The sequence below is a fragment of the Pholis gunnellus genome, assembly GCF_910591455.1.
Source record: "Pholis gunnellus genome assembly, chromosome: 18".
Lineage (NCBI taxonomy): Eukaryota > Metazoa > Chordata > Actinopteri > Perciformes > Pholidae > Pholis > Pholis gunnellus.
In genome coordinates this window covers 20,148,754-20,173,647 of record NC_136545.1, presented here as the reverse complement: position 1 = coordinate 20,173,647, position 24,894 = coordinate 20,148,754, and the positions used below count along the sequence as shown (strand labels likewise).

At 44.0% G+C, this 24,894-nt stretch overlaps 1 protein-coding gene across 3 annotated transcripts; it reads right to left on the bottom strand.

Annotated features, from left to right (window-relative positions):
• Positions 1-1,193: 1,193 nt before the first annotated feature.
• pi4kaa (phosphatidylinositol 4-kinase, catalytic, alpha a) lies at positions 1,194-24,656 on the bottom strand. 3 transcript variants are annotated; one of them, XM_079179342.1, is made up of 55 exons: positions 24,512-24,656; positions 21,780-21,896; positions 21,605-21,698; positions 21,388-21,476; positions 20,840-20,912; positions 20,500-20,747; positions 20,345-20,411; positions 20,083-20,231; positions 19,933-19,998; positions 19,744-19,840; positions 19,460-19,651; positions 19,270-19,370; positions 19,002-19,131; positions 18,799-18,928; positions 18,211-18,306; positions 17,942-18,125; positions 16,945-17,045; positions 16,622-16,790; positions 15,981-16,031; positions 15,168-15,276; positions 14,952-15,088; positions 14,745-14,878; positions 14,578-14,660; positions 14,423-14,493; positions 13,963-14,087; positions 13,784-13,865; positions 13,547-13,630; positions 13,372-13,461; positions 13,142-13,261; positions 12,587-12,679; positions 12,229-12,385; positions 11,774-11,901; positions 11,532-11,690; positions 11,287-11,438; positions 11,058-11,165; positions 10,121-10,341; positions 8,610-8,765; positions 7,897-7,976; positions 7,583-7,782; positions 7,403-7,490; positions 7,156-7,323; positions 7,009-7,062; positions 6,770-6,890; positions 6,464-6,593; positions 6,299-6,369; positions 5,848-5,920; positions 5,567-5,747; positions 5,375-5,479; positions 4,804-4,929; positions 4,559-4,679; positions 4,291-4,450; positions 4,075-4,164; positions 3,889-3,972; positions 3,128-3,203; positions 1,194-2,324 (listed from the first exon to the last, which is right to left on the bottom strand). In XM_079179342.1, the coding sequence occupies exons 1-54, from the start codon at positions 24,608-24,610 to the stop codon at positions 3,152-3,154; spliced, it is 6,366 nt and encodes a 2,121-aa protein (XP_079035468.1). In that variant the 5' UTR covers positions 24,611-24,656; the 3' UTR covers positions 1,194-2,324; positions 3,128-3,151. The 3 variants fall into 3 exon arrangements, with proteins under 3 accessions (XP_079035468.1, XP_079035467.1, XP_079035469.1); XM_079179341.1 differs by having other exon boundaries at positions 1,194-3,203; XM_079179343.1 differs by having other exon boundaries at positions 1,194-3,203; positions 10,214-10,341.
• Positions 24,657-24,894: the final 238 nt, after the last annotated feature.

The window sequence follows — 24,894 nt, the reverse complement described above, 5'->3', positions numbered from 1 at the left end:
AATTATAATAATACAAATACATAATTATAATAATTATATTAATAATCATAATTGTACAATTAATAATAAGACAATCATTATTATCATTTATTTGTAATATTATTATTCGTTTTACTTTACTCCTCCTTTGACCAATTAATACTTGTAATAAATTGTTTGATTTTATGTTTGTGTATCTTCTGTAACACTAACACTAAGGATTTCCGTTTGTAGTAAATAATTGAAGTCAAATACAAATGTTTAGTAACACCTAACCTATGGGATACACACTATTAAAATCAATCAAACATATCAACAAAAAAACAAACAAAAGGTGCAATTATTTGAGTTATTTCTGTATTTGTATACACTTTTATACACAATTCGAGTTATAGTTAAAAAGAAAACATGTTAGGAAACGAGCACAAACTAAGAGAGAAATACAAGAGGTACAAAAACAAAACAATAAGTAGACATTTATACAGCTAGCTGGATTGTATACTTCTATTTGAAGTACTTTGAGTACATTTAGCTGATAGTAAAGGATGAGAATACTTCTTCCACCACTGAGTATCTGTGGAGTTTCTTGCTGAGCACTAGATGGCGCTCTGTGGTTAAAGTACAACAGGTGAGTCCTCTGTTCTACAGCTTTTCTTATATTTTTCTTATAATATATTTTTTGAAAGTATACTACAGTACAATTATTTTAAAGTGTGTTTAAAGTAGATTTTTGAAAATAGGTGAAAGCGTGACTTTTGTATACTTTTTATATATTTTTAGAAAGTACAATTCTTTGAAAGTATATTTGAAGTGTACTATTGAAAATGTTAGTATATTTTAAGTACAAAAAAGTACACTTATTTTTCGCCTGGGCGACGAAGCTTCTCTAGTTATACGACTCAGTCACGTGAACTCCCTCCCCGCTGTACGTGTAATAATTCACGAGAACATCTTAAACTCTCACCTTTAGGAGACGACGGGAGTCCCAACAGAGATGAGCAATGCTGGAATTTGGTCGGAGAGAGCGAGAGAGAGAGCGAGAGGGACAAAAAGAAAGAGAAAAGAAAAAGACAAAGAACGATAACATGAAACAACAAGAAGACTTTGACTTTTGTTGTCCTTTAATTAAACATCTCACTTAAAAACACCAGGACAAGAAAAACTACGAAGACAAGACACATGAAGAGAGAACAAGAAAAAACAGACAAGTGAGAAAGAGACAAAGAGACAAGAAAGAAAAACAAGAAAGAGACAAAGAGACAAGAAAGAAAAACAAGAAAGAGACAAAGAGACAAAGAGACAAGAAATAAGACACCAGGAAAGAGACAGCAAGAGAGAGAGAGAACATCAAAGTAAAGGAGACACTGTGAAGTTTGAACATTTAATCTGTAAATCAGAAGTCTTCACACAGACGTGATCTCTGAACACATTTATATATTTATACACATCAGCTGACATGATTTAAAACACACTACATTAAAAATGGCTTTGTCTTCAACAGCTCTCCTCTCACACGTATTTCTGCACTTAAACACACTCGACGATGTGACGGAAACAAATAAAATCACTTCTCACGCGCGGATCGGGATGAAGGGAACAACACGCAAAACACAGCATCAATATTCACAAATATATTGCATAAGGTCAGGTTTTTATATTCTGTAGTATTACTACGGTCGTGTTTCCACCTCTACGGGGAGGAGAAATGGCTTTTTAAGGTTTCATCATCTGCATCAGTCAAACCACAGAGGTTCCATATAGCTCAGATACACACAGAGGAATGTTCTCACACAGGGTTACAAGTATACTTTTAAGGGAACGCAAAACATGTTTGTGATACTTTGCATTAAGACGGGTAGAAATATATCGGATGTAGAGCAACGTTTCCACTACAGGAACTCAAAGAGGGAGATTTTTTATTGAAATAAAAGTCACTATCTCTCGCTGACTGAGCTGAGGAAAGTACCGCAGTATTTATACATCAGCAGTGTTAAAAACTGTGTGCCGGTTGTGACAATTCCTTAAAATAAAATCTAAATCAAATGTATTGGGGCCGTCAGTTTGTGGACTGATGTTTTGAAGCCTCCAGTTTGGCTTTTTGGCCGTCGCCATCTTTGCTATTTTGCAAAAAAGTCAACAGGAAGTGACCATATCTGGACTGAGGAGGCGGGACATAGAGACGGCGTATACGTCTCTGGTGTCGACCTGTCAATCACCCTGTAGCCCCGCCCCTAAAGCATCCCCTGCTTTATGGTCTGTTTGACTCTAAATGGAAAACAAGAGACAGAATCTCGCACCAAAGCTTTTCAGATCCTCTAAAGTTCCGGTCGCGGGTCGTTGAGTTCCTGTAGTGATAAAAAAAACAAAAACAAGTTAAAGCTAAAAGCTGACATGACCGGCTTTGAGGATTCTTATTAAAATCTTCTGATTATGTTCTTCACATTTAGCTCTACAAGTTCAGCGTGAATCACAGTAAAAACACCTGCGATGTTGACGTGATTCTACAGTAAATATTCTACAGCGTGATGACACGTGAATCTCTAAACACCGTGACGTTCCTAAAGACTACCGTTAGATCAATCTACCAGCTTCTGTTCTACGAACTCAAAAATAAATCCTGCCATTCTATTGATACGCTGATTAAACTTCAGATTGTTTTCATCCATGGTATCTAATTTATAATCTGTTGAAAGTTTGCGATCGAAGGCAGGAGGAGCCGATGAAATACTGCGACCTATAAAGTGCATAAAAGTGGATAACAGCGTCGTAACACAACGATGGACGATGATAACAGCTGCTTTGACAAACATTGTAAATATGGCTCCCTCACCGTCCTCTCCTGTGACAGCTAGTGTTAGTAACAAACAGCATCAAGAAGAAAATACTTAAAGGGTCATTCAAATACCTCTTTTGGTTAAAAGTCGCACATTGTTCTTCACTCTCGAGTTAATTAAAGACGTACTTTTTAAAACGCAGAGGTGCATTATAAAATCAGACAACGTGCAGTCACGCTGAATAAAAGTGGAGCATTAGGATCAAAGTGCCACGTTGGGTAAAGCGCATCCACCGCCTCCTTAAAATCATTAAAAAAAAACACAAGAAGAAGGTTTTGCATTGCTTTGTGTGGAGACGTTCGTCTCGGCCGTACAGCGGAGGTCCAGCAGAAGAGTCTTCAGTAGGGTATTTGGTTCTGGTAGTACTGCAGCATGTCGTACGTTTTGCTCCTGTTGAAATAAAAAAAAATATGTGAGTTTGTAACGTGTTGCATGAGGTCATGTGAGGATCCGTCCACACGTATAAACAGATTGTTTATCTTCCTCTGGGTTTCTGCCTCTCGTCCGCACGCAAAAGGAGTGTTACGGATATTTTAGACGCCCTTTAAGTTGTAGTTTTTAAAAACTCCAGTTACTTTGTATCTGTGTGGACCACAGAGTGTTTATAAGAAGTGGACGTTACTTAATGGTTTCTGGACTGATGTTTGGCGATTTGGCCGCCGCCAGTGAGCTGAATTGACCCGTACACAGCTGGTCTGTCAATCACTGTGTAGCCCCGCCCCTAAAAGCATCCCCTGCTTTATGGTCTGTGTGACTCTAAATGGACCATCATTTACTAAATGAACATCATGCTGTGTTGAAGAAGACTTGAAACTAGAGATTGAGACCATAAACTCATGTTTACAATGTTTACTGAGGTAATAAATCAAGAGAGAAGTAGAGTCATTTTCTCATAGACTTCTATACAACCAGAGGAGTCGCCCCCTGGTGGACACTAGAGAGAATGCAGCTTTAAGACACTACCGGAGGCTGTTGTGTGGATAGAATATTATTTTAAAACGTAAAGTAAAATATCCGTTTAAACAAAATATGAGTATACGTGTAGACCTGAGAGAGAGGAAGCACTTCCTCATACCTGCTGCTGAGGAAACAGCTTTGGATGACTTTGATGATGAACGCTGCTGCTTCTTTCTCACTCATCTGAGGATTAAACCGTCCTCTGATAAAAAAAAAGAAGATATCCATTAATGTTTGAACTCATTGATATTTTGGCCACACGTTAAAACCCCCCCAGATGTATTTGACAGACTCCTGGACTTACTTGAGGAGTTTGATGGTTTGTCCTCTGAAGCACGGCAGTCCAGTGTCCAGCATGAGGGTCACTAGAGAAACCACGGCGTCCATGTAGGGTCTTCATGTTCGGAGGAGAAACAAATAACAAAAGTTACACAAAAGTTATCCGTGTGGATGAGTGGCTCATCTTTCTCCCGTCACAAAGCACGAGGAGGAGGCCAACACGCCGCAGACTTTTTCTTACCGTACGGCCAGATATCCTCTGACGCACATCTCCATGAACCACTTGAACGGCGTGGCCTCCATCTTGCCTCCCATGATCATCACCATCTCGTCGGTCAGCTTGATGTCCGGCTCCCAGCCCAGGTTTCCTCCAGGAGAGCTCTCGAACATGAAGCCAAAGTCTGCAGAAAGACAAAGATACTTTTTACTGAATGGAGCTTGAACGCACCACAATGTAACTGAATGGAACCTCACGATCAGCTGTTACATATACAGTATATGAGCCGTACCTATGTGGATGAGGTGTCCCTTGCTGTCCAGCATGATGTTGCCGTTGTGTCTGTCTTTGATCTGCAGCAGGAACAGCAGGAGGCTGTAGGCGGCCATGCTGCGGATGAAGTTATACCGAGCCTGTGGAAAGAAGAAGAAGAAGAAGACTTTAATAACTTTAAACTGTGTTTTAGTTCCACTGCTGCACAATCAAATAAAGCGATCGACTGGTTCACGATCACACAAACGTTTCCAGTCTGCACACCTTCTGGAAGGCGAGCGTGGATTCGTCGCCGTACTGATTGCGGAAGTAATCGTACATCCCGAAGTCCGTCTGTCGGCCGAGTTGGTCTCTGGACTTACAGTCGGGGATGCACTCGATCACGCCACACTGAGGAAAACAAAATAGCTGATTAGGAAAATAAAATTCTACGTCCGCCCTAAAGCATCCCCTGCTTTATGGTCTGTTTGACTCTAAATGGACCATCATTCACTAAATGAACATCATGCTGTATTGAAGAAGACTTGAAACTAGAGATTGAGACCATAAACTCATGTTTACAATGTTTACTGAGGTAATAAATCAAGAGAGAAGTAGAGTCATTTTCTCATAAACTTCTATACAACCAGAGGAGTCGCCCCCTGGTGGACATTAGGGAGAATGCAGCTTTAAGACACTACCAGAGTGATGTAAAGCTGTGCAGCTTCATGCTTGCATATAATCATAGCTTTTAGGAAATGATGGCCAAAACCACAAAACTAAGATCCATGCTGAATTTAACTGGATAAATAGAAAACAGGATCTGGAGGTTGAGTGACGGGACGTGAAGTCTTACCCCCGGGGCGGTGGCCACCACTCTGTAGGGGAAGACGAACAGGTCCAGGCCGACCAGCTGGAAAATATTCTTAAAGAGCCCGATGATCTGCAGAGCGAGCATGTCCTGGAGAGTAAAAGAGAAAAACGCAGGAGGGTTCACAGGAGAAGTTCCCTCCCCCTGAAAAAACGTCCCGGCGAACGAGCTCGGTACCTGTCTGCAGTCGTCTCCCACTTTAAAGATGGCCGCCTGCCAGCAAATCCTGCGCGAGCCGTCCGGGTTGTCCTCCCCGTCCTCCAGAGAGTCCTCCGGGCAGCGGAGACCCTCCCTCTCCAGCTCACTCACCCCACAGCGCTTCACCTTGAACTTGGCCAGGTAGGGCGCCTTGGCGGCGCTGTGGCGACAGAGAACACCACATTATATGTGTAGGAGCCAATTAATCACACATTTATATTGAGTAAAAGGGTCTATGTTGGCATGTCTCCCCCGTTTACCTCTGCATGGGTGTTCCAGACTTGTAGTCGATGTCCAGCACGATGGCTTCAGGGTTACTTGGTAGGTAACAGCCTAAAGAAAACAACAAGTTTAGAGAGTCACAACCACGCACATATTCACAATTCAGTAACTTAATGGGCTCAAAATGTTCACAAATACAACGTCCACATGGAACAAAACCTCCAATCTATAGAAGAAAAACATGTTTTATCTGTGAACTCTGGAGACAATTCAGTCCAAATACAACATTTACTTTAACCGATAACGGTGCAGAGCGGTGTCTCCGTCAGAATCCCCACAAAAGACTCAGTTAAAGGACAAATGTCTCGTACAACCGAGGAATACTAAAGCAGAGTCCGGCTGAAAGAAACAGGTTTTTAAAAATGTCATGTTTTCACTGCAGCCCAGTAACTGCTGTGTTTAATCCTCGGCTACAGAAGAGCTCGTCACCTGGCTGGACTTTGATGTCCGACAGAGCTTTGAGGCAGGCTCTCTTCCTCTCCTCTCCCTTTGGAACCGGCCTGCAAAATCAAAAACAAATCAGGGTTTAACATTTCACAGTAAAAGCATTCCCTCGTCTGCTGATAACGTGTAGAGTCACGGCGCCGGGTTTACTTGAGGATGGCCGACACGTTGGTGATCTTGTTGAAGAAGTCGAACTCTCTCTGGTAGAAGTCTTTGGCCGGACCCGACAGAGAACCCGTGATCTCCTCCACCATCTGCTCCAGCAGCTCCCCGATGTCGGCTACGCAGAAAACCACGAGGTTACATCAACACAACGTGATTTAATGAGGCAGACGAGAGGATTTTACACCAATCAATGCATCATAAAGAAACAAATGAATATCTTGTAAACTATTTGATTTGTAGCCTATTTTGACAGTGTTTTTATCAGCAAAGTATTTGTGACGATCCGCTCACGGTCTTTCTGGTGTCCCTCCTCGTCCATGAAGATGTTGGTCTTCATGTTCCAGATGAACTGGTGAGCGAGAAGCTGAGACTTCTGGGCCGCCCACAGGATGTACTCCCTCACGTAACCCATCTTGAGCCGAGACAAGAGAAGCAGAGTTTAGTGCCACCGCTTCGTAAAACGACGATCGAACCTTCACCAAATCAGCCGTTTAAAAGTGATCGTTTAAGATCCGGTAGTTTGTGTTTACCTTATCGTAACGGAGAGCCTGAACGATCTGAGGAATGTAGAACAAGATGGCGTCCTACCGAGAGACAACGTGACGTTAAAGAGAGCGGGGATTCTTCTGAAGTCGACGGCTAAAAAGAAAACACGAGTGTGTGTGTGTGTGACTTACCGGGGGAAAGGAGCGCAGCACTTTAACCCCGTACTGAGCGGTGAGAGGGTGAGGAGGGTACATGCTGCTGAAGTAGGACAAACCGGTGGGGGGGTCCGCCGGAGCCCAGCACAGGATGTGGCTCAGCTCGGGAGAGTCGGCGTCGATGGTGTGCCACGTCACCAGGAACTAAAACCAGGAGAGGAAGTATGAATACACACACACACACACCTCTAGACTGTTGGACTATTGGACTGAGTGATCTCACCTTGACGGCCTCAGGTACATCACTGACGGCTCCGGGGTCCAACCTCACCAGCCGGGTCACTTCAGCAACAATGGCGTCATTCTTGAACCTGGAAACCAAGGAGTTAGAAATAAAGAATCAACGGTCACGATTATTTTAAGGATTACATTTAAATCATTTTGGGGGGGGAAGTGTGTTGACCTGGTTGGTAGCTGCATAGCCAGGTAGGGCGCGATGCCCCAGGCCAGGTTGACGTTGTCCTTCCACTGCTTCTCCGTCAGACTGATGTATTTGGACCTCCAGTTGGCGATGCTGGTCTCCACCGACTGCTCCGTGGAGATGGCGAGCTCCTGAGTGGAGAGCGGGTTGTACCACGTCGTCAAGCGCTCGATCTCACTGGCCTGGAGAGAGAGAGAGAGAGAGAGAGAGAGAGAGGCAGGGGGAGAGAGCAGTAGAGTTAAAACCAGAAACTCATCATCGTCTTCATCATCATCATCATCTTCATCGTCCCTCACCAGTAAGGCCAGCAGCAGAGTCCTGCGTTTCATGTAGTACTTGTGGAGCTGCGTTCCTCTGTTACTCTTCTTGGACGTCCCTAAGATGTGGACGAGAGGGACAGACGGACGAAACATTGGGTCACTTTAACGTCTTCAGCCTTTAAAGACTTGAACCCTGAACTAAACCCTCAGTTTTTGTGGGTATTTATTTTATATTTTTTACTCCCAAAATTTAAATTCTTCCAGACTTTTCCTCAGGAGATGAGGTTTTTGTCACATAATCTATTTACTTGTTTATTATTCTCAAAACAGCTTCAATAACAATTTAAATAAATAAATATCCTCAGCTTGCATGTTCCATCTTTAACCCCGTGTTTAACGTCACAACGCTATGAATTGTGGGTAATTCCCCTTGAGCAAAGTACGTTCTTGGCGAGACGAGCTGGTCATCTTTAGCATCTAGCAGGCCCATTGTTGCATTTACGGTACAATTTCAATACTTTTATAAATGATTGTTTATTGACTTACATAAACGTTTAGCTTCGGTTGTACAGATTTTATGGATGTGAAGCATTTGAAGATACTTCACTATAAGCAAAAATACCAACACATGCACGAAGAGCTGGTCGTCAGCGGTACCCGACTTCTTGGACATGCCGCTATGAATTGTGGGTAATTCCCTTTACGTTATTGGATATGTGGAGGGGAGACGAGCGGGTCGTCAGCGGTACCTGACTTCTTGGACGTGGTGGACATGCCGCTGGACAGCGGGTAGGTGTTGATCCATCCCTGGCCGCTCTGCTGGGAGCGAACGCTGGAGTCCGTGTTGCTCCGGAGGTCGGCGGCGTTCATCACCGACAGACTGTGCAGGGACGGGTCCTGGTTGTCTGATTCACACACACACACACACACACACACACACACACACACACACACACACACGCACACACACACACACAGATTTAGTATGGCCCGAGACACAAGCAACCAACTCATGGATGAAAATCTGAGCAGAGAGAAAAGAGTCTTAAGTCGGTATTTTGACTGTTAAACAGCAACAAACATCCAGAATGTGATCGCTGATGAGGGAGTTTCTGAGGACTCCTCTGCTGTGATGTCATGCATTTGAAAGCAGGGAAACCAGCGGGATTTTACACGCAGGTAGAAGTTGCCTTGAACCACCGATACTGGGTCAGATATTATTTTGGGGGTCAGATTAATCTGATCCAGGATCAGCGGTTGGAGGACTCGTCTACCTGAAAGCGCTTTGATGTTTATGAGAATGAGATCGTTTCCTTTTGCTCTCAAGTCGTCGGGAATGAAGAGGAGAGGATTTTCTGGGGTTGGAAGAAAAAAAACATTTCTTCTTCTGAAATCGGAGGGGCAGACGGGTGGGGCGGACATGATGAATTATCGTGCATCGTAACGCGGATGACAAATTTGCGCTTTTCCTCACAAGCTGCTTTAAGGGAGAGTTTGGATGTTTAGAGTGTGTTTGTGTGAGGTTCTGCTCCACAGCCAGTGTTTCACTGCAGTAGATGGAACAAAGTAATGTTCTGCTGTGGACGTATTCTAGACTCCTAAAGGTTCATCTAGGATCTCTTTAAAGACACCAGACATTCATTCACAAATACAGTGATTTTACCTCATAGAACACGGGAGTTGCTGCTCTACTGCTGCCTCCATCTGTTGGTTTATTTGTGTTATTGTGTGACTTTGGTGAATCTGAACTAACCCGTTAAACCACCAAAGTCATAAATAACAGCTCGAGTGTCTGACATCAAGGTAAAGAGGTGAAAACATTCTGAATATAACGTTCACTTAAACTGACAGAGATTATTTTTAGGAGTCTGGAATACGTCCACAGCAGAACATTACTTTGCTCCATCTACTGCAGTGAACCGCTGACTGTGGAGCAGAACCTCACACAAACACACTCTAAACATCACGTAAACATTATTAAGGGTAGAACAGGTTGATCGTAGAGGTACGAGAAGATAGAAGTAGGAGAAAGAGGAACAAAAGGGAAAGAAAGAGTTGGAGGGAGAAAATAATAAGGACCAAGAAAAGAACATTGAAATCTATTAAAAAAATCTAAAGCCGGGTTCATAACAGACGGATAGATACCAGGATCTATCTGCAGCATCGTGAGGACAAACAGCGTCAGATTTGTCATGCGTATATATAAAAAAAGGCATGCCCCTGCGGCAGTGCAGTCCGAGCTCCACCGCTTTAGGCTTACTTAAGAGAGAAATCGGAGAGGTGCTGGACACGATAAGCGATCCGAATATCCCGGCAGAGAGCGTGCTCGGGGCCGGGGTAGTACCAAGCTCACCGGGTGGGACCAGGTGGCACGCTGCCAGGTACTTCTTGTCGGACAGGATGCTGGCGTAGAAGCGGATTATGACGCTGATGTCCTCGCGGAGAAACTTGTCACCTTGGGTGGGAAACTTTGGAGGAGCGCTGGAGGGACAGAGAGGAGGGTTAGATCATCACCAGACGGGTTTTGATGTGACGAAGTTCTTTAGCGCGAGTGAAGAAGACGTGCTTTATCCTGGAGAGGAGTCTCAAGCAAAATCCAAGAATTTATTTTATTTTATTTATTTTATTTTATTTTATTTTATTTTATTTATTTTATTTATTTTATTTATTTTATTTATTTTATTTTTAATTTATTTTATTTTATTTATTTTATTATCGGTTACATTTTAATCAAAAAATGAATCACAAAAAAAAGAAGACATGTTTGCAATTCTTTCCAAAATAAGCCACGGAGGAGCAAACCTTAAAAACATTTGGAACAACTAACTTTTTACATTATGAACATAGAATTGAAGTTAAAATTTCCATAAAAGAAAATGTAAATTATAGTTTTTAATTGGCAGGTTGCAATCGGTGAGTCTTGAGTTTTTAACAACATAATTGTGCTTTGAGTTAAATGCTAATGTGACGCTAACATGTTGACGTTGAGCAGGATTAAAGGTTAACACGTTCACCATCTTAGTTTAGCGTGTTAGCATGCTAATATTTGTGAATTAGTGCTAATTCTACTTTCTATCATTTGTTCGTTTGGGTTGTTTTGGAGAAACACAATTTCACACATTTTTCTGATATTGTACAGACTACATTACTGTAAAAACAACACCACATTAATTGATGGATTGAATGCGTGTGGGTACCTGAAGTAGTCAAAGGCTGTAGAATAAATCTTCTCTCGGAGCACATTTCTCACAGTTGAGTTGGTGAGGACGTCAGAGTGCAGCAGAGACAGACCCAGAGTCAGCAGCCTGACGCACAGAGAAACATATCAACACACCGTGCATTTAAAAGTAAGATTAAACGGACATCAAAGGAAAGGTAAGTAACATTCCGCATATTTATCTTTGAGCTTCGTGTGCGTTTATGGACCTGAATCGAGGGCCGATGGCAGCTACGTGGCGGTTCAGGCTACTCTTCGCTCCTCCGACGTTGAGAGACAGCGAGCGCTGCAGCAAACTGCCGAAGATCTCCACTTGATCTGCGCTGGAATACTTTGCTATCTCAAACCGCTGGCCTAGAAACTAGAGGGGGACAACAAACAGGGCCGACATGAGCGGAAACAACGGAGGAGGAGACGATTAAGAACGAGCAGAATGTGTTTTTTTTCGTCCAACCTCGATCCATATTTGGTGAGGGGTGACGTCTGGAGGGCAGGGGATCGGCTGGCTCTCCTCCGATGCAGCCAGAGGATCGGCCTCCACCTTGGCGTCGGAGAACAAGCCCATCTTAAGCTCCACGGTCATCTGCCACGCTCCCGCCATCTCACGCATGAACTACGGCAGCCGAGAGAGGAGATTTTGTAGTTTATATCAGGAGACGAAACGCATCAAACAAGGACAAGAAGAAAAGGACGTACCGGTACTTCCACTCCAACACGAGCTGCCAGCAGCCACTCCCAGCAGGCGATGGCCGTCTCCATGCCGTGGGCCGTGAACATCTTGAGAGGAGACCAGCAGAGGTGGTGCAGGAGCTGAGGATCGCAGTCTGGAGAGACCAGAGAAGAAGTCCAGAGCATTTTAGAGACAAGACAGAGCTCTGAATTTAAGGTGGGGATACATGGAAGTAAATGTTAGATGCAGAACGTAACGGCTACAGAATAACGACTCTGCAGAGCATCATAAATGAAGAAACAGTGAATTAAGCAGCTGTAGTTTGAGGCGTCCCGCAAGGCTTCATTCTAGAGACATTTTTATTGCCATTGCGCAACCAAAAGAGGAAGAGGACAGCGCTTCTGTCTTTCTCCGGAAGCTAACGGTAGCTATCCACAGTTACCAAAGAGTATCAGTGACAGATATTTGCAGTGAGTGAGACCTTTGCTGCTGATGAGCAAGGCGGCCAGTTTGAACATGGCCTCCGTGAAGGCCTCCGGCTGGGCCGAGTCTAAAGCCTCCCCCATCTGCTTGATCATCAGCCGGCTCAGATCGGAGTGTCCTTTCACCACCTGGGCGAAGTGGATCATACCCGACACCTGCAGAGGAGAGAGAACCATCAGAAAGGTTTCAGAAACTAAACATCTGTACATTTTCTGTGTTTTACAAGCATATAGAATACAAGTTTTGCAGCTTATTTAGATAACAAATGTGTTGTGGCTGCACTAAAAAGAGACTTTCTCTGTGGTCACTCATTTAAAAAGTCAACGTGGTAATGTGGAATGATTTGGTGGTTTTACCTCTCCAGCGTATCTGTTCCTAAGGTTGAGGGAGGCCATGAAGTTAGAGTAGTCCTTCTTCACACAGGCGGGCCTCTCAGTCAGCTGAGTGGACTACAGGGGAAAACAAATCAACTCCTACTTTATTCATTCAGACGTACTGCAGGCGTCTGTTCTGTAAATGCTCCTCTTGGTTTTATTCAAACAGGACGAGAAACGTACAAAAAGCTGTTGTTGTTGTATTGAAACTTATCAAAATTGCCGTTGTGACTTTTCTGCAAAAGTGACATTTATTCAGACACGAGACCAATATGTAAAACAACCATCACATTTAAAAAAACATGCATCTCTGAAAGGGGCTTTACACACATAGACTGCAAGTGTTCTGGATGTATATCACAAATAAAATGATTGTCTCTGCAGAACATCATAAAAGAAGAAACAGTGGATTAAGCAGCTCTAGTTTGTGGCGTCCCACAGGGCTCCATCCTTGAGCCACTTTAATTTCAGCCTTAACCCGATGACCTCGCAGCATTAGTTAGCAGTAGCGTATGAAAAGTCAGTTTTGTGACCTACCCCCAGCGTGATGCTCTGTCTGTTGTAACCGGCGAAGTGCAGGATGCTCTCCGTGGCCATGGCCAGGCCGGTGTGCTGCGAGAGACCCGACACCCAGTTCTGATGTTTGTTCAGGTACTCCTGAAAAACACCACATGAAGAAGAGCAGTTACAACCACGTTTAAGGCCGCTATGGTCACTGTATTAATGGGGTGGAGGTTGTCTTTAGTTATATTGTGACGTAGCGTCACCTGGAGGTGGGATTTGGTCACGGACGGCGCCCACTTCATAGCCTCTTTAAGGATCTCCCCACAACGTGCAGCGAAGTCCTTCACTATGCTCTGAAATTAAAGACACGATATGTATTTGGGCGAGCAGCAACTTGGTGAACTGATGAATAACTGGTTCTTAATGAAGCAACGTTACCTCTCTGGCTTCATACGTATCTGGGACGGTGATTCTGTGCGGCGTGTCTGGAATGTCGTAGTAAGGTTGGTCTTTGTGAATGTCCTGCAATGAAGCATAAACATCATTATTAATCGCGCTCAAGTGCAGAGATCGCACTGGCGGACCATTTCTACTGCAGAGTTTGCGTATAAAAGACGAGATAGATGAAAGATAAGATGCTACACTGATAATTAGTCCACTTATTTCATGACTTACTGCGCTGAGCGAGAGGGAAAGCGTCTGCAGGATGTCCAGCATGGTCCTCAGCACACGGCCGCTCCACAACAAGTGGGGGAAACTGAGCAGAGAAGGAAAATACAGTTCATGCTTCTGCATTTTAAAACAGCTGATAAAAGAGTCAGAGTTGTATTCTGAGTGAACGATCGTGTGCTCACGTTTCGGCCAGGCCAGATAAGTATTTGTCGGCTACTCTGCGGATCCTCTTGTGGATGTGGTTGAAGTTGACCAACAGGAACTGAGCGTGGCGCTCCAGCTCCTCCTCGTGGGCTTTGGTTTTGGGCTGAAAAATACAAATATTGTCTAAAGATTAGGTCCGGACCCGAACTGCCGATTGGCTTCTCAAGTAATCAACTAATTGTCGGGTCTACGATGAAATGTCAGAATGAAGCAAAAGTTTAGTAAAGTTTAGTTTACAATCAAATAAAACGGAGAAAAGCAGAAAAATCATCACATTTCAGAAGCAAGAGAATGTTTTTTGCAAAAACGACGATGTATTAAGACCGTTTTTAGTTGTTTTTTTACACGGCACAAACCCTGTGGTGCCATTCCTTAATAAACAAGAACTAATGCACCAGAACACGCTCGACACAGGATGAGTGAAAACATCTCCGTCACCTTTTCAGCCATCATGTGCAGGAAGACCTCAAAAACCTTGTCGCTAACGGCAATCACACACTGCATCATGCCTGGAAGAGAAGATAGTAAATATGAATGCACATAATAAAGAAGTAACACCACAAGCTTTGTGTGTTTTTTGCTCTTCTGCTCACCAGACTTATCCTTCTGTATCGCTCTGTCTTCAGAGTATCGGAACATGACCTGAAAGCGGTCCGAGTCCAGAGCGCGCAGCATCCTGACGGATAAAGATGGATTTTAAAACGACATAAAGATCCCTCACACGAGCCAGTGTGTGACACGTGGACACCGCTCACATTACCTCATGTACTCCAATCTGTAGACAGACAGCAAATATGTGGACATGGCGAAGTCCAGCTTGTTGATGAGGGCGGACACTTCCGGAGGAGGATCCAGCAGGTTGATGATGGTGCTACGCAGATCGTTCAGCTCCGCCTGAGACACACAACAAGAAGCCGTGAACCAGGGTCCACCTCGTGTGTGTGTGTGTGTGTGTGTGCTGTCGTACCGGAGTGACGGTGTCGTTCTTCAGCGCCGAGTTGTACTGCAGCTCTGAGCGTAAAGGTTCCCCGCTGGGAAACGTGAGCAGCGGCGATTTGGTCGCAATCTCGCAAACTCCCTCGTACCATTCCTCCGGCCACAGACCTGAAGGTCAAAACAGGGTCACGACACGCGACACATTAAAAAGTGCTAATGCGTTCACCTAACTCGACGTTAACTGCACCTGAGCCCTCCACAGCGAATCCCATGACCACAGAGTAGAGCCAGAAGTCCCTGAAGAGCTTCTGCAGACGCGGCTTCGCCTCCTTAATCGGTGGCAACCTCTTCGTCAGCTGACGGCGGAAGAAAAGGAAGTAAGAGAGAGAAAGAGAGTAAACGTCTGTGGTTATTAAGGTACGGCAGATATATAACGCTGAAGAGCATTACAAATGATTTAACTCATGGAAAGAATAACTTATATTACAGAAGATGAACAGTCTTTAACCTCCTCGCGTACTTGGAGAGAGCAGCAATGGAAGAATGAAATCAGATTCTTTATTAACCGCCAAAATTCAAGGCAAATATCTGTCTATTGTTCAACCTTGTTGGAGGAAATGTGGGGCAATAAATAGATTATTCCCACGCATGTTGGTCCTGAAATTGTACAGTTTTGAGGAAACATCCACACGGTCATCGTCAAAAAGTCATTTTTTCTCTAGTTTGGTGATGCGACGGGAGAGAAGAGAGATATCTGCTGAAACTCTAGTGAGCAGCTTGTAAGAAGGCTTTTACAAAGAGATGATAAGAGACAGATCCACCATCACAACACGGACGATGAGTGTGAATGAAATATGTGACGTGAGTTTTTTAAGAGGCAAAGCAATCCGGATCCTTTTTATGTTTTAGTCCGTAAATATTCTATATTGTGTTCATTTAGAGTTTCAGATGCTAAAGAAGTCGACTAAATGAACCTGATTTGCTAGGTTTCCACTGACCCATATAAAAGTTAACAGGAGAAGGTGATAAAAACTATGTTGGAAACATCCAGAACACTCACCACAGCAATAACTGGAACCAGGACGCCGAGGTTTCCAGCGCTGCTCGACGCCTACAGAGACAAAAAGAGGAGAAGAAGTCCAAAACAATCAACGTTTAAAGTCTTTGTCTTTACTACTTCCATCACGTTTCATGTTTCACAAGAGAGAGAGAGAGAGAGAGAGAGAGAGAGAGAGAGAGAGAGAGAGAGAGAGAGAGAGAGAGAGAGAGAGAGAGAGAGAGAGAGAGAGAGAGAGAGAGAGAGAGCCGACAAGATGACAAAACCAAAGACACAGGATTCTCAGAGAGAGATAACAGGGTTTTAGTCGCGTCTTCCTTTGCGGGTATTTAAATAAGATGGCAACACGTTGGCCTTCAGATGAGATCATAATGTGAGTCGTCATCTGTCCATGTCTCAATAAATGTCATGCATACTGAACCTTTGAGCCTTACCTTCTTGTAAAAATAATGTATTTTTCTGATTGTGAACAGACCTGCAGTCTCACTTTTTGAGGTCACCAGTTTAGTTTATTCTTAGAACCTGAAAGATGATCCAATACGATGCAAATCCAGCCAACTCGTTCATTCATAAACTTCATTCAGTAACTGCACTACTTTGCATTGATTCTCGTATTTGTGTCTGTACGTGCGAGTGCTTGGTACCTTCAGAGCCGGGCCTTTGTCCGGGGCTCTCTCGCTGGCTCTCTTCCCCTCCAGACCCAGCTGGACGAACAGCTCCAGCAGGTTGACCAGCAGCTCGTCGACCATCTGCTCGGCCTGGAGGTTCGCTGCTATGTTACCCAGAGCATTGATCACAGCCAAGGAACAGTGTCTGCACACGGGAGAGAGGGAGCATCAATCCACCAGACTCCCACACGGTGAATAATACCCGGCGACAAGAGGAGCAGCGTATTCTCCCACTTCATACGTCACTTTCTTATGTACTCAACAACTCCTAAAGGACTGTAATGAGGTGATTTACGTACCTGTATCCGTGGTCCTTGTAGTCTTTGTTAGAGTAGACCATGGAGCTGGCTTTCACGCTGATCTGCTGGAACAAATTCCACACCTCCTGGTAGATGTATTGCTGTACGGTAAGAGAAGAGTTACGACGTTAGATATGCTCAGAAAGTAGGTATTTACATAAACTGACTGTTTCTAACCCTCTGAATCCCAAAACCAGCCGGCGGGATTGAAAAGCATGTTTTCTTCAAACAGTCGCCAAAACTACACCGTTCATCACAACCAGAAGCTGTAAAAAAACGTAATTATCGTCAGGTTTTCATCTTTCCAACGGTCCTTGAACACATCAAGTGCAACGAACGCTTCCGTCAGAAAAAGCAACCAAAACTAAGCTTAAAATGGTGATATCATGAAAAACATTTTATTCTACATGTTCTCATTCAAAGTCTCTCCTCGAATAAAGAGTTCACTTTAACCAGATTGTGTAGAAACATTAATATGTGAAACTATGAAGTCATGATTGATTCATCTGAGACCAACAGTCACGTGACCACAAGAGAGAAACTCTGACTGAACTTCAGGAAGTGAACACAGAGAGGAGAGAGGAGAGGAGAGAGGAGAGAGGAGAGAGGAGAGAGGAGAGAGGAGAGGAGAGGAGAGAGGAGAGAGGAGAGGAGAGGAGAGAGGAGAGAGGAGAGAGGAGAGGAGAGGCTGGAAACATGTGACAGTCTAACATATAAAGAACGAGGAGCCGCCATTGTTTTTCCTACACTGGTAACACTTGTGGACACTTGGAAACATGTTAAATATATCGATTCCAGTTTTTTGCAACTTTTGCAAAATACATTTTGACCAAATTTTCTTTGTAATAATTTATGGCATTATAACTGTGTTATTCTGCACAAAAGACTTTTTTAAAATTCTCCACGCCCCAAACGTGTATTCAAACGTGCATTCAAACGCCCCAAAAACATCTCGGGGTTCAGAGGGTTAATGGATGACAGAGATATAAACACTCACATTGCCCGTGATGACCATGCAGCCCAGCTGGTCTACGATGAGGACGTCCAGCTGGGAGGGAGGCTGGCAGAACTTCTGCTGGAGGATCTGGAGGATGGGCTCCATCACTCTGGGGGTGTCCCGTAAGGCCACAGCGATGTGACCCAAAGCCCTGATGGTGTGGTCCGGGATCAGGTGAGCATCTCTGTGGAAGAGAGGAGGCAACATCCGTTAAAAAATAAAGACTTTTGATTCTCATCAAAGTCAGAGGAAAATGACGCTCGACTCACTTGTCGTTTTCCTGATAGATGTAGAGGCGGTTAGACAGACTGGCGAGGAACGCTTCTACGATCACATTGTCCATAGTCAGTCCGGCTTTCAGGCACCTGAACACAGAGAGAGAGAGAGATGTGTTCATAACAGCGTGAGCATCAGCGACTAGTTAAACGTGGGGGTGCAAGATTAGACCTGAAAGTGTCATTTTCCTGCATTATAGCGCCTTCAATCACGAGCGATAAAGCTGCTCTTTCATGAAGAAGATCCATCATTTACTAAATGAACATCATGCTGTATTGAAGAAGACTTGAAACTAGAGATTGAGACCATAAACTCATGTTTACAATGTTTACTGAGGTAATAAATCAAGAGAGAAGTAGAGTCATTTTCTCATAGACTTCTATACAACCAGAGGAGTCGCCCCCTGGTGGACACTAGAGAGAATGCAGCTTTAAGACACTTCATGGAATTTATACACTACATAAAGAAACAGCCAGATATATAATCTTTTTTGATTTTAACCAAACGTTTAAATGCTCCGCCTGCCTCATTGCTCAGGCGGCTGTATGTGTGTGTGTGTGTGTTTGTGTGTGTGAACTCACCTGCAGATGTTATCGATGGAGATGTCCCTCAGCTGTTCGTACATGGACGGCTGGCTCTTCTTGCTCGTATTGGTACTGAGGGTTGACTGGGAATGTTCGTTGGTCACATGGATCTTTATCTCACCGACCCCTGTAAATAAAGAAGGTTAGTATTTTGGTAATAAAACAATTGAACTGCGTGATGGGAGTACTGCTGTTGTCACCTGAAGCGTACTGGCTGTGGTACTTGTACAGCTTCACCAGAACAGGAGACGGCACCACCAAGAAGTCTCTCAGTGACGTGGTGACAGAGTGAGCCACCACGGGGAAGCGCTCACACAGACGGCCCAGACCCTGAAGACACACACACACACACACACAACTGTTCATGTAATGCGTTTTAAAATATAATACAACATGTCGGTGTAATCATGATCCAGGCAAAGATTCTACTCTGAATAAAGAATCTCCTCTTTCATAGTTTAAAGTTACCTGTAAGCAGCAGATGAGGAGCGGCATGTGAGCGATGATGACTTTACTGGACGTCTTGGACTGCAGCTTCTCCGACAGTTTGGTGCAGAGGTTCTCAGCTCCTGGTGGAAAAAAAGACAAAGAGAAGAAGAGCCGTGACTCCTGAGACAGACGACGTCCTGCCGTCCTTAACTAAAGAGCGAGTGCTCACCCTGCTCCTCGGTCACGGCCCACACCATGAGGTCCACGCAGGCGGCGTTGGCCTGGCAGCGCAGCTTGAGCGGGCTCAGCTCGCTCTGCAGGTACTCGACGTCGTGCAGGATCCTCTGCAGCTCTGACTGGCTGCTGCTGAACTGCTCCAGCACGAAGTCGTGGACCTCCTTCACGTAGTCCGTCTGGAGGTCTGGTGAGCACAGACGGCACATCGTTACAGCTCGCTGTCGTTTTTTATAATAAAATGCGGCTATTTTAAAAGAAAGAGGGGGATTCTTTTACCTTTTAGATTGTACAGAGTGTCTCTTAGCATTTTAAATATGGCTACGTACAGAGGATCACTGAAGGTTTTGTAGTAGAGATGAAGACTAGGATTCAACTGACAAGAAAGAAGCAGAAACATATCAATGAAGCAGTCGCGTAAAAACATTCAAATAAAGATGAAGAGGACAAACATCTGGAGAGTCATACCTCCAGAAGTTCTGCCAGAGATTCATCCAGCGATTTCAAAAACGACTCGGAGACAAACTGTTCCACCTATTGGAGAGAAACAAGCCAATGAAATTGCATGTTGTCTATTTTTTTCCTTCCTGTTACTCGAATGCATCTGCGTCTGCCGACCATGAGGAGGAGCTGTCTCAGCATATCCAGAGGGACGTGGAACTCTCCGGCGCTGCTGCCGGTGAAAAGAGGGGAGACGGAGAAGCTGGAGCTGATGGTGGAGAAGTAGTAGTCGGGGTCCACCGCGCTGCCGTCGGGGAGGTACGAGCCTGGAGGGGGGACAGCAGGAGGGTTTAGAGGGATCATTTTGGGATGTTTTAGAGCATTGGGTTCTTCTCTACAGTCAAGTGTTTCACTACAGTAGATGGAGCAAAGTACTTACCTTCAAAGTACTGTGCAGAGGGGTCAGCAGGTGAGATGGGGGTCAGACAGGCTCTCTCTGGACTGGCCTGCAAAACACAGTAAAAAGTGTTTGTGAGAATGCGTCTTTCTGACGGGTTAGGGTTCAGGTTTCTTCTTTACTTTTCTTAAATTGACCTGTTGACTGGAGCCTTTCCGTCTCAGAGTGTCTCCCTGATACACGGTGAGCAAAGAGCTCGGCAGGATGGAGCGGAAGTCGTTGAAGGACCGGCGGTGCGTTGCGTCGCCGTCGTCGGCCGAAGGCGGCGCTGGAGCCACCGGTCGAGGGAACAGCTTGGACAGCAGCGGCTCGTCGGTGTTGCTGTAGCGGCCGAACGCTCGGGCAACGCCGAGCAAGGTGGGCACAGTGTACCTGCACAGGTATTCTGTACAGAAGAAAGGTTACGGGAGGTAGAGACCATATTAACATGAAGCTAACTTACATACAAAGGAAGCAGGAGGTGTGTTGTGTTGGTACCTTTATCATGAGCCTCCGGATTCTTGCAGATGTCTTGCAGGACCTGCATGATGTCCATGACCGCCTCCAGGATCTGACAAAGATGATACGTCAAGACAATCATTTAAAGGGGGAAGCTAGTTTTCTTTTAACTGGACATTATTTTTCAATGTTTTTGTGTCTTTAGTGACTTGAACTTGTCCGAGTATTGAGCGAGAACGCTGCAGCCGCTCCGGGCAACTCTGCACCGTTAATGTACGTCCACAAGGAGTGCTCGTTTTGGCCACCGACGGTCTCAGTTTGTTCTTAAAAGTGTCTGAAAGGACTCTACATAGAAATCATTATCGTGTCTAACCAAGTATTTCTGAAGGAGAAGTCTCGTTCCAAAGGAGGTAAAACTCCCTTCAGGACAAGTCTCACACAAGGAGGAGACTTGTTCTAACGTCATCTCGCCAGAGTGTGAGTGAGGAGTCTCTTCACAGCCAGCATGAGGAACAATGTCATGAACCAAAAATACACACACATATATATGAACACACACACACACACACACACACACACACACACACCTGTCCTCGTAAGGTCTCATCCCGTTGAGCAACGTCTGAGAGGAGCGTTACGAGACCAAAGGTGAAGATCTCTGCGACAGGAAGCGTCTCTGCGAGACACAAAGTTCAGCAGATATTAAAAAACAGCAGCCTAAATGTATGCATCTATACTCAAAGTGTACTGAAGGATTATAGTGAGTATTATAGGATATAGTTCATGACACGGGTGTATCGTTACCTCTTCCTTTGCGTTCTGAGCTTTCTTCAATCCACTGAACCTTAGGAAGCCCTTTAAGCAGCCCGAGAAGGTACGGGACGATAGCATCTTTGTGCTGCAACACAAGGTACAGCATGTGATACGAGGGCTTAACAAAGGAAACCACGAGGCTGGATGAGAAACAAACCGTGTTTACCTGCAGGTCCGACTCAACCAGGAAGATGCCCAGAGCGATGACGGCGTCTCTCCTCCTCTCGTCCAGCTGGAAGACTCCTCTGAAGTCCACGGGGCACATGCATTGTAGCTTCTGCACCTGCGAGAGGACGACACACACACACACACACACATCACATCTTCATCACATCTTACTGCTGACTTCAGCTGGAAGCATCAGCTGTTTGGATGAAACAATCTTTTAAACGTCACATCGCTCACGTCTCGGCTCCATTAGCGATAATGAATTTCTGCATAATTGTGCTGCAGGAATCCAGCCAAAACCGGCCTCATAGCATTAATTAGCTTAATGCTAAAGGGCCAGACATGAGCTGTCTGAACGTTTGTTTTATGAGATACGCAATGCAGAGGAAGTTTGTGGAGTAACTAACATTGGATTTCAAAAGCTAAAGATTATGTTTGTCGCAGCCAAAACAGTCAAATAAATAAATAAATAAATAAATTAATTAATTAATTAATAAAGGGATTTTGGGTTCAGTTGGTTGTATGTTAAAGCTCAACCTGCTGTGTTTAGACGAACACCATGTAATCCTCTTAGTGAGCCAGAAAGAAACTATGGAAACAGAACATTCTAATGAAGAAGTTGGAGCTGAACCAAGCCGGTAAAATACGTTATATTCTTAAGTACCACCGGCTTTACTGGCACCAAGTGAAAGGAGGTTATTGTACAAACAATGAGGCGTCTGTGTGAAACAGACCCCGAGGGTTGAAGTTTAAATCCATTCAGTTGATGGGCTGAAACTTCATAGGAAACCATCTGAATGTGCTAAAATGAGAGGGTTAGCTGCTGTGCTTCGTCATGTTTGATAGCTAAGTGAATATGAGTTTTGGGTGATTATATTAGTATTTTTTTTCACAGTTTCCTGATATTTTATAGACTAAATAATTGGTTCATTTAGAGAAAATAATCAGCAGAATAATCAATAATTAAAGTAGTAGTTATAGCTCGGACATATTCTCGGTCAAAGAGAGGGACGATGCTTCTAGCTCCACTTCGTAAAGAGAGCTTATTGCAGACTTTCACAACAAGCACATTTCAAAAGACTTTACGTAGAAATAAAGTAAAAACAGGAAGACATGCTCACTTACACAATAACACAATGGAAGGACTTCTCACTGCGTTACTGCTGCCACAGTTACTTCATCACACTAACCACATATTGAGCTGTACTTCCTGTTGTAGTTCTAAATCATTTCCCCGTTTTAAACCTCAGTGTTGTGGCCCCGACCACAAATCCCAACCTCCTGAGTGAGTCTCAACTCAACCGCATTATTCCAACAATTTGAGTTTCAGCCGCAGAACTTCAACTCTGAAATCTTAAACATTTCTTCATCAAGCATGTTTTGCAAGATGACATGATCACATCTTGTGGGTGAGACTTTAAGATGGTTGCCTCCCTGTTGTGATTGCTTAAAACTGTCTGTCACTCACGCACGCTCGATAATAAATCTTCTCGTGAGGTATTGAAGGCGATATGGAACTTATTCTTCCTCTTTGTCGCGGCCAGATTAACCTGTTTGGAGTCCCTGTTGCCTTCAAGTTCCCCTCGATTGCAGCGGCACACAATACACGAGAAATAACAGCTGGATTTTGCACACAGACACACCCAGAAACCAACTAGTACTTATAGACCTGGCCTCCTGTTTTATGCTTAATTTAGTAAAAACACACCATATGAGCATAATATAGACACAAATATCAAAGGTTTTATCACTAGATTTTGACGCAGGGCCACAACACCACACAGTAATGGACCCAGCTGATTTGGTGCAAATTCCCAGAACAATTTCAAAGTAATAAAATGAGCAAAAACAAACCGTCACACAGTGAATCTGGGACTTTAGTGGCCTCGAGGGCAGCTGGGCGGTTTTGCTTTGATTGGTGATTTAGCCGCTCTCCTCTGAGCTAAAGCTGTTCATCTCATTCACTATTGATTCACTATCGATCGCTGCTGCCAGACATAATCCACAACCTGTCACTCGGAAAATGCTGCAATTAGTCAAAAGATACATTGATCCACTCTTCATATCAGCAGGCAATACATTTAGTATTTAGCAGTGATTGCTTCCTTGTGTGGAGACAGGAGCACTTGGTTTGAAATCACTACAATTGAATAAACTGTTTTATTATAAATGAGGAATATAGGACTCTGTTGTGTGGACTCACTCATTATTGATCATTATAGAGCTGCAATAACGGTTATTTTAGTCATGAATCTGAATATTATTTGTATCCATTAGTAAGTATTATAAAACAGTTAAAAGTTCCCTGTGCTTTTTGTTATTTATTGGTTTATTTGATAAGGGACGGTGCACATTAATAAAAACATCTGTAGTCCCAAGAGGCAGTTGTTACAAAGTAAACCTTAAAACAGAATATAAGAACAAATTATTACAAAGTTATGCAATATTGACCCTTTACAAAGCGTGCAGAAACAATGAAAGAAGTGAGAATATTTATATAAGTAGTAACAGACAGACAGGTGACAGGTAACATGGATTATCAAATATTAATTATTTGACACATCAAAGTCGTTAGCATTAACCTGAGCAAAGATCAGCTAGCTTACAGGTTCAAAACAGCTAACGTTAGCCACAGTTAGCTACCTTTGACGTCACAGTTACAAATGCTTACTGAGCCGCCATGTTTTTCGACAGGTACTAGCTTGTTTACCGTCGTTTAGCTAACGTTACCTTTTCTATCGGAGCCTGCCGGTGAGCCGCCAACGACCGAGCGAGAGACAACACGGTGTTGAAGTAGAACCCTCTGCTACCTCCTCCATTGAGAGACATGTTGTTTTAAAGACGTCTTATTACCGCCACAGGAACACAAACATCTTCTTTCATTCAGTCCCGAGGAGCAGCGGCGGTCCGCACTGACAACTACGGCAAGCGCGAGGTGGTCAAAAAAATGCGAAGCAAGGTCACAGTGCATAAATGATAAGAACAAGTACATTTACTCAAGATCTGTACTTAAACACAATTTTGAGGTACTTTACTTAGTATAGGCATTTAATGTTGATGTTAAAATGAGCTCGTTACCAGCTGCAACATAAAAGTGAACACATTGATGCATC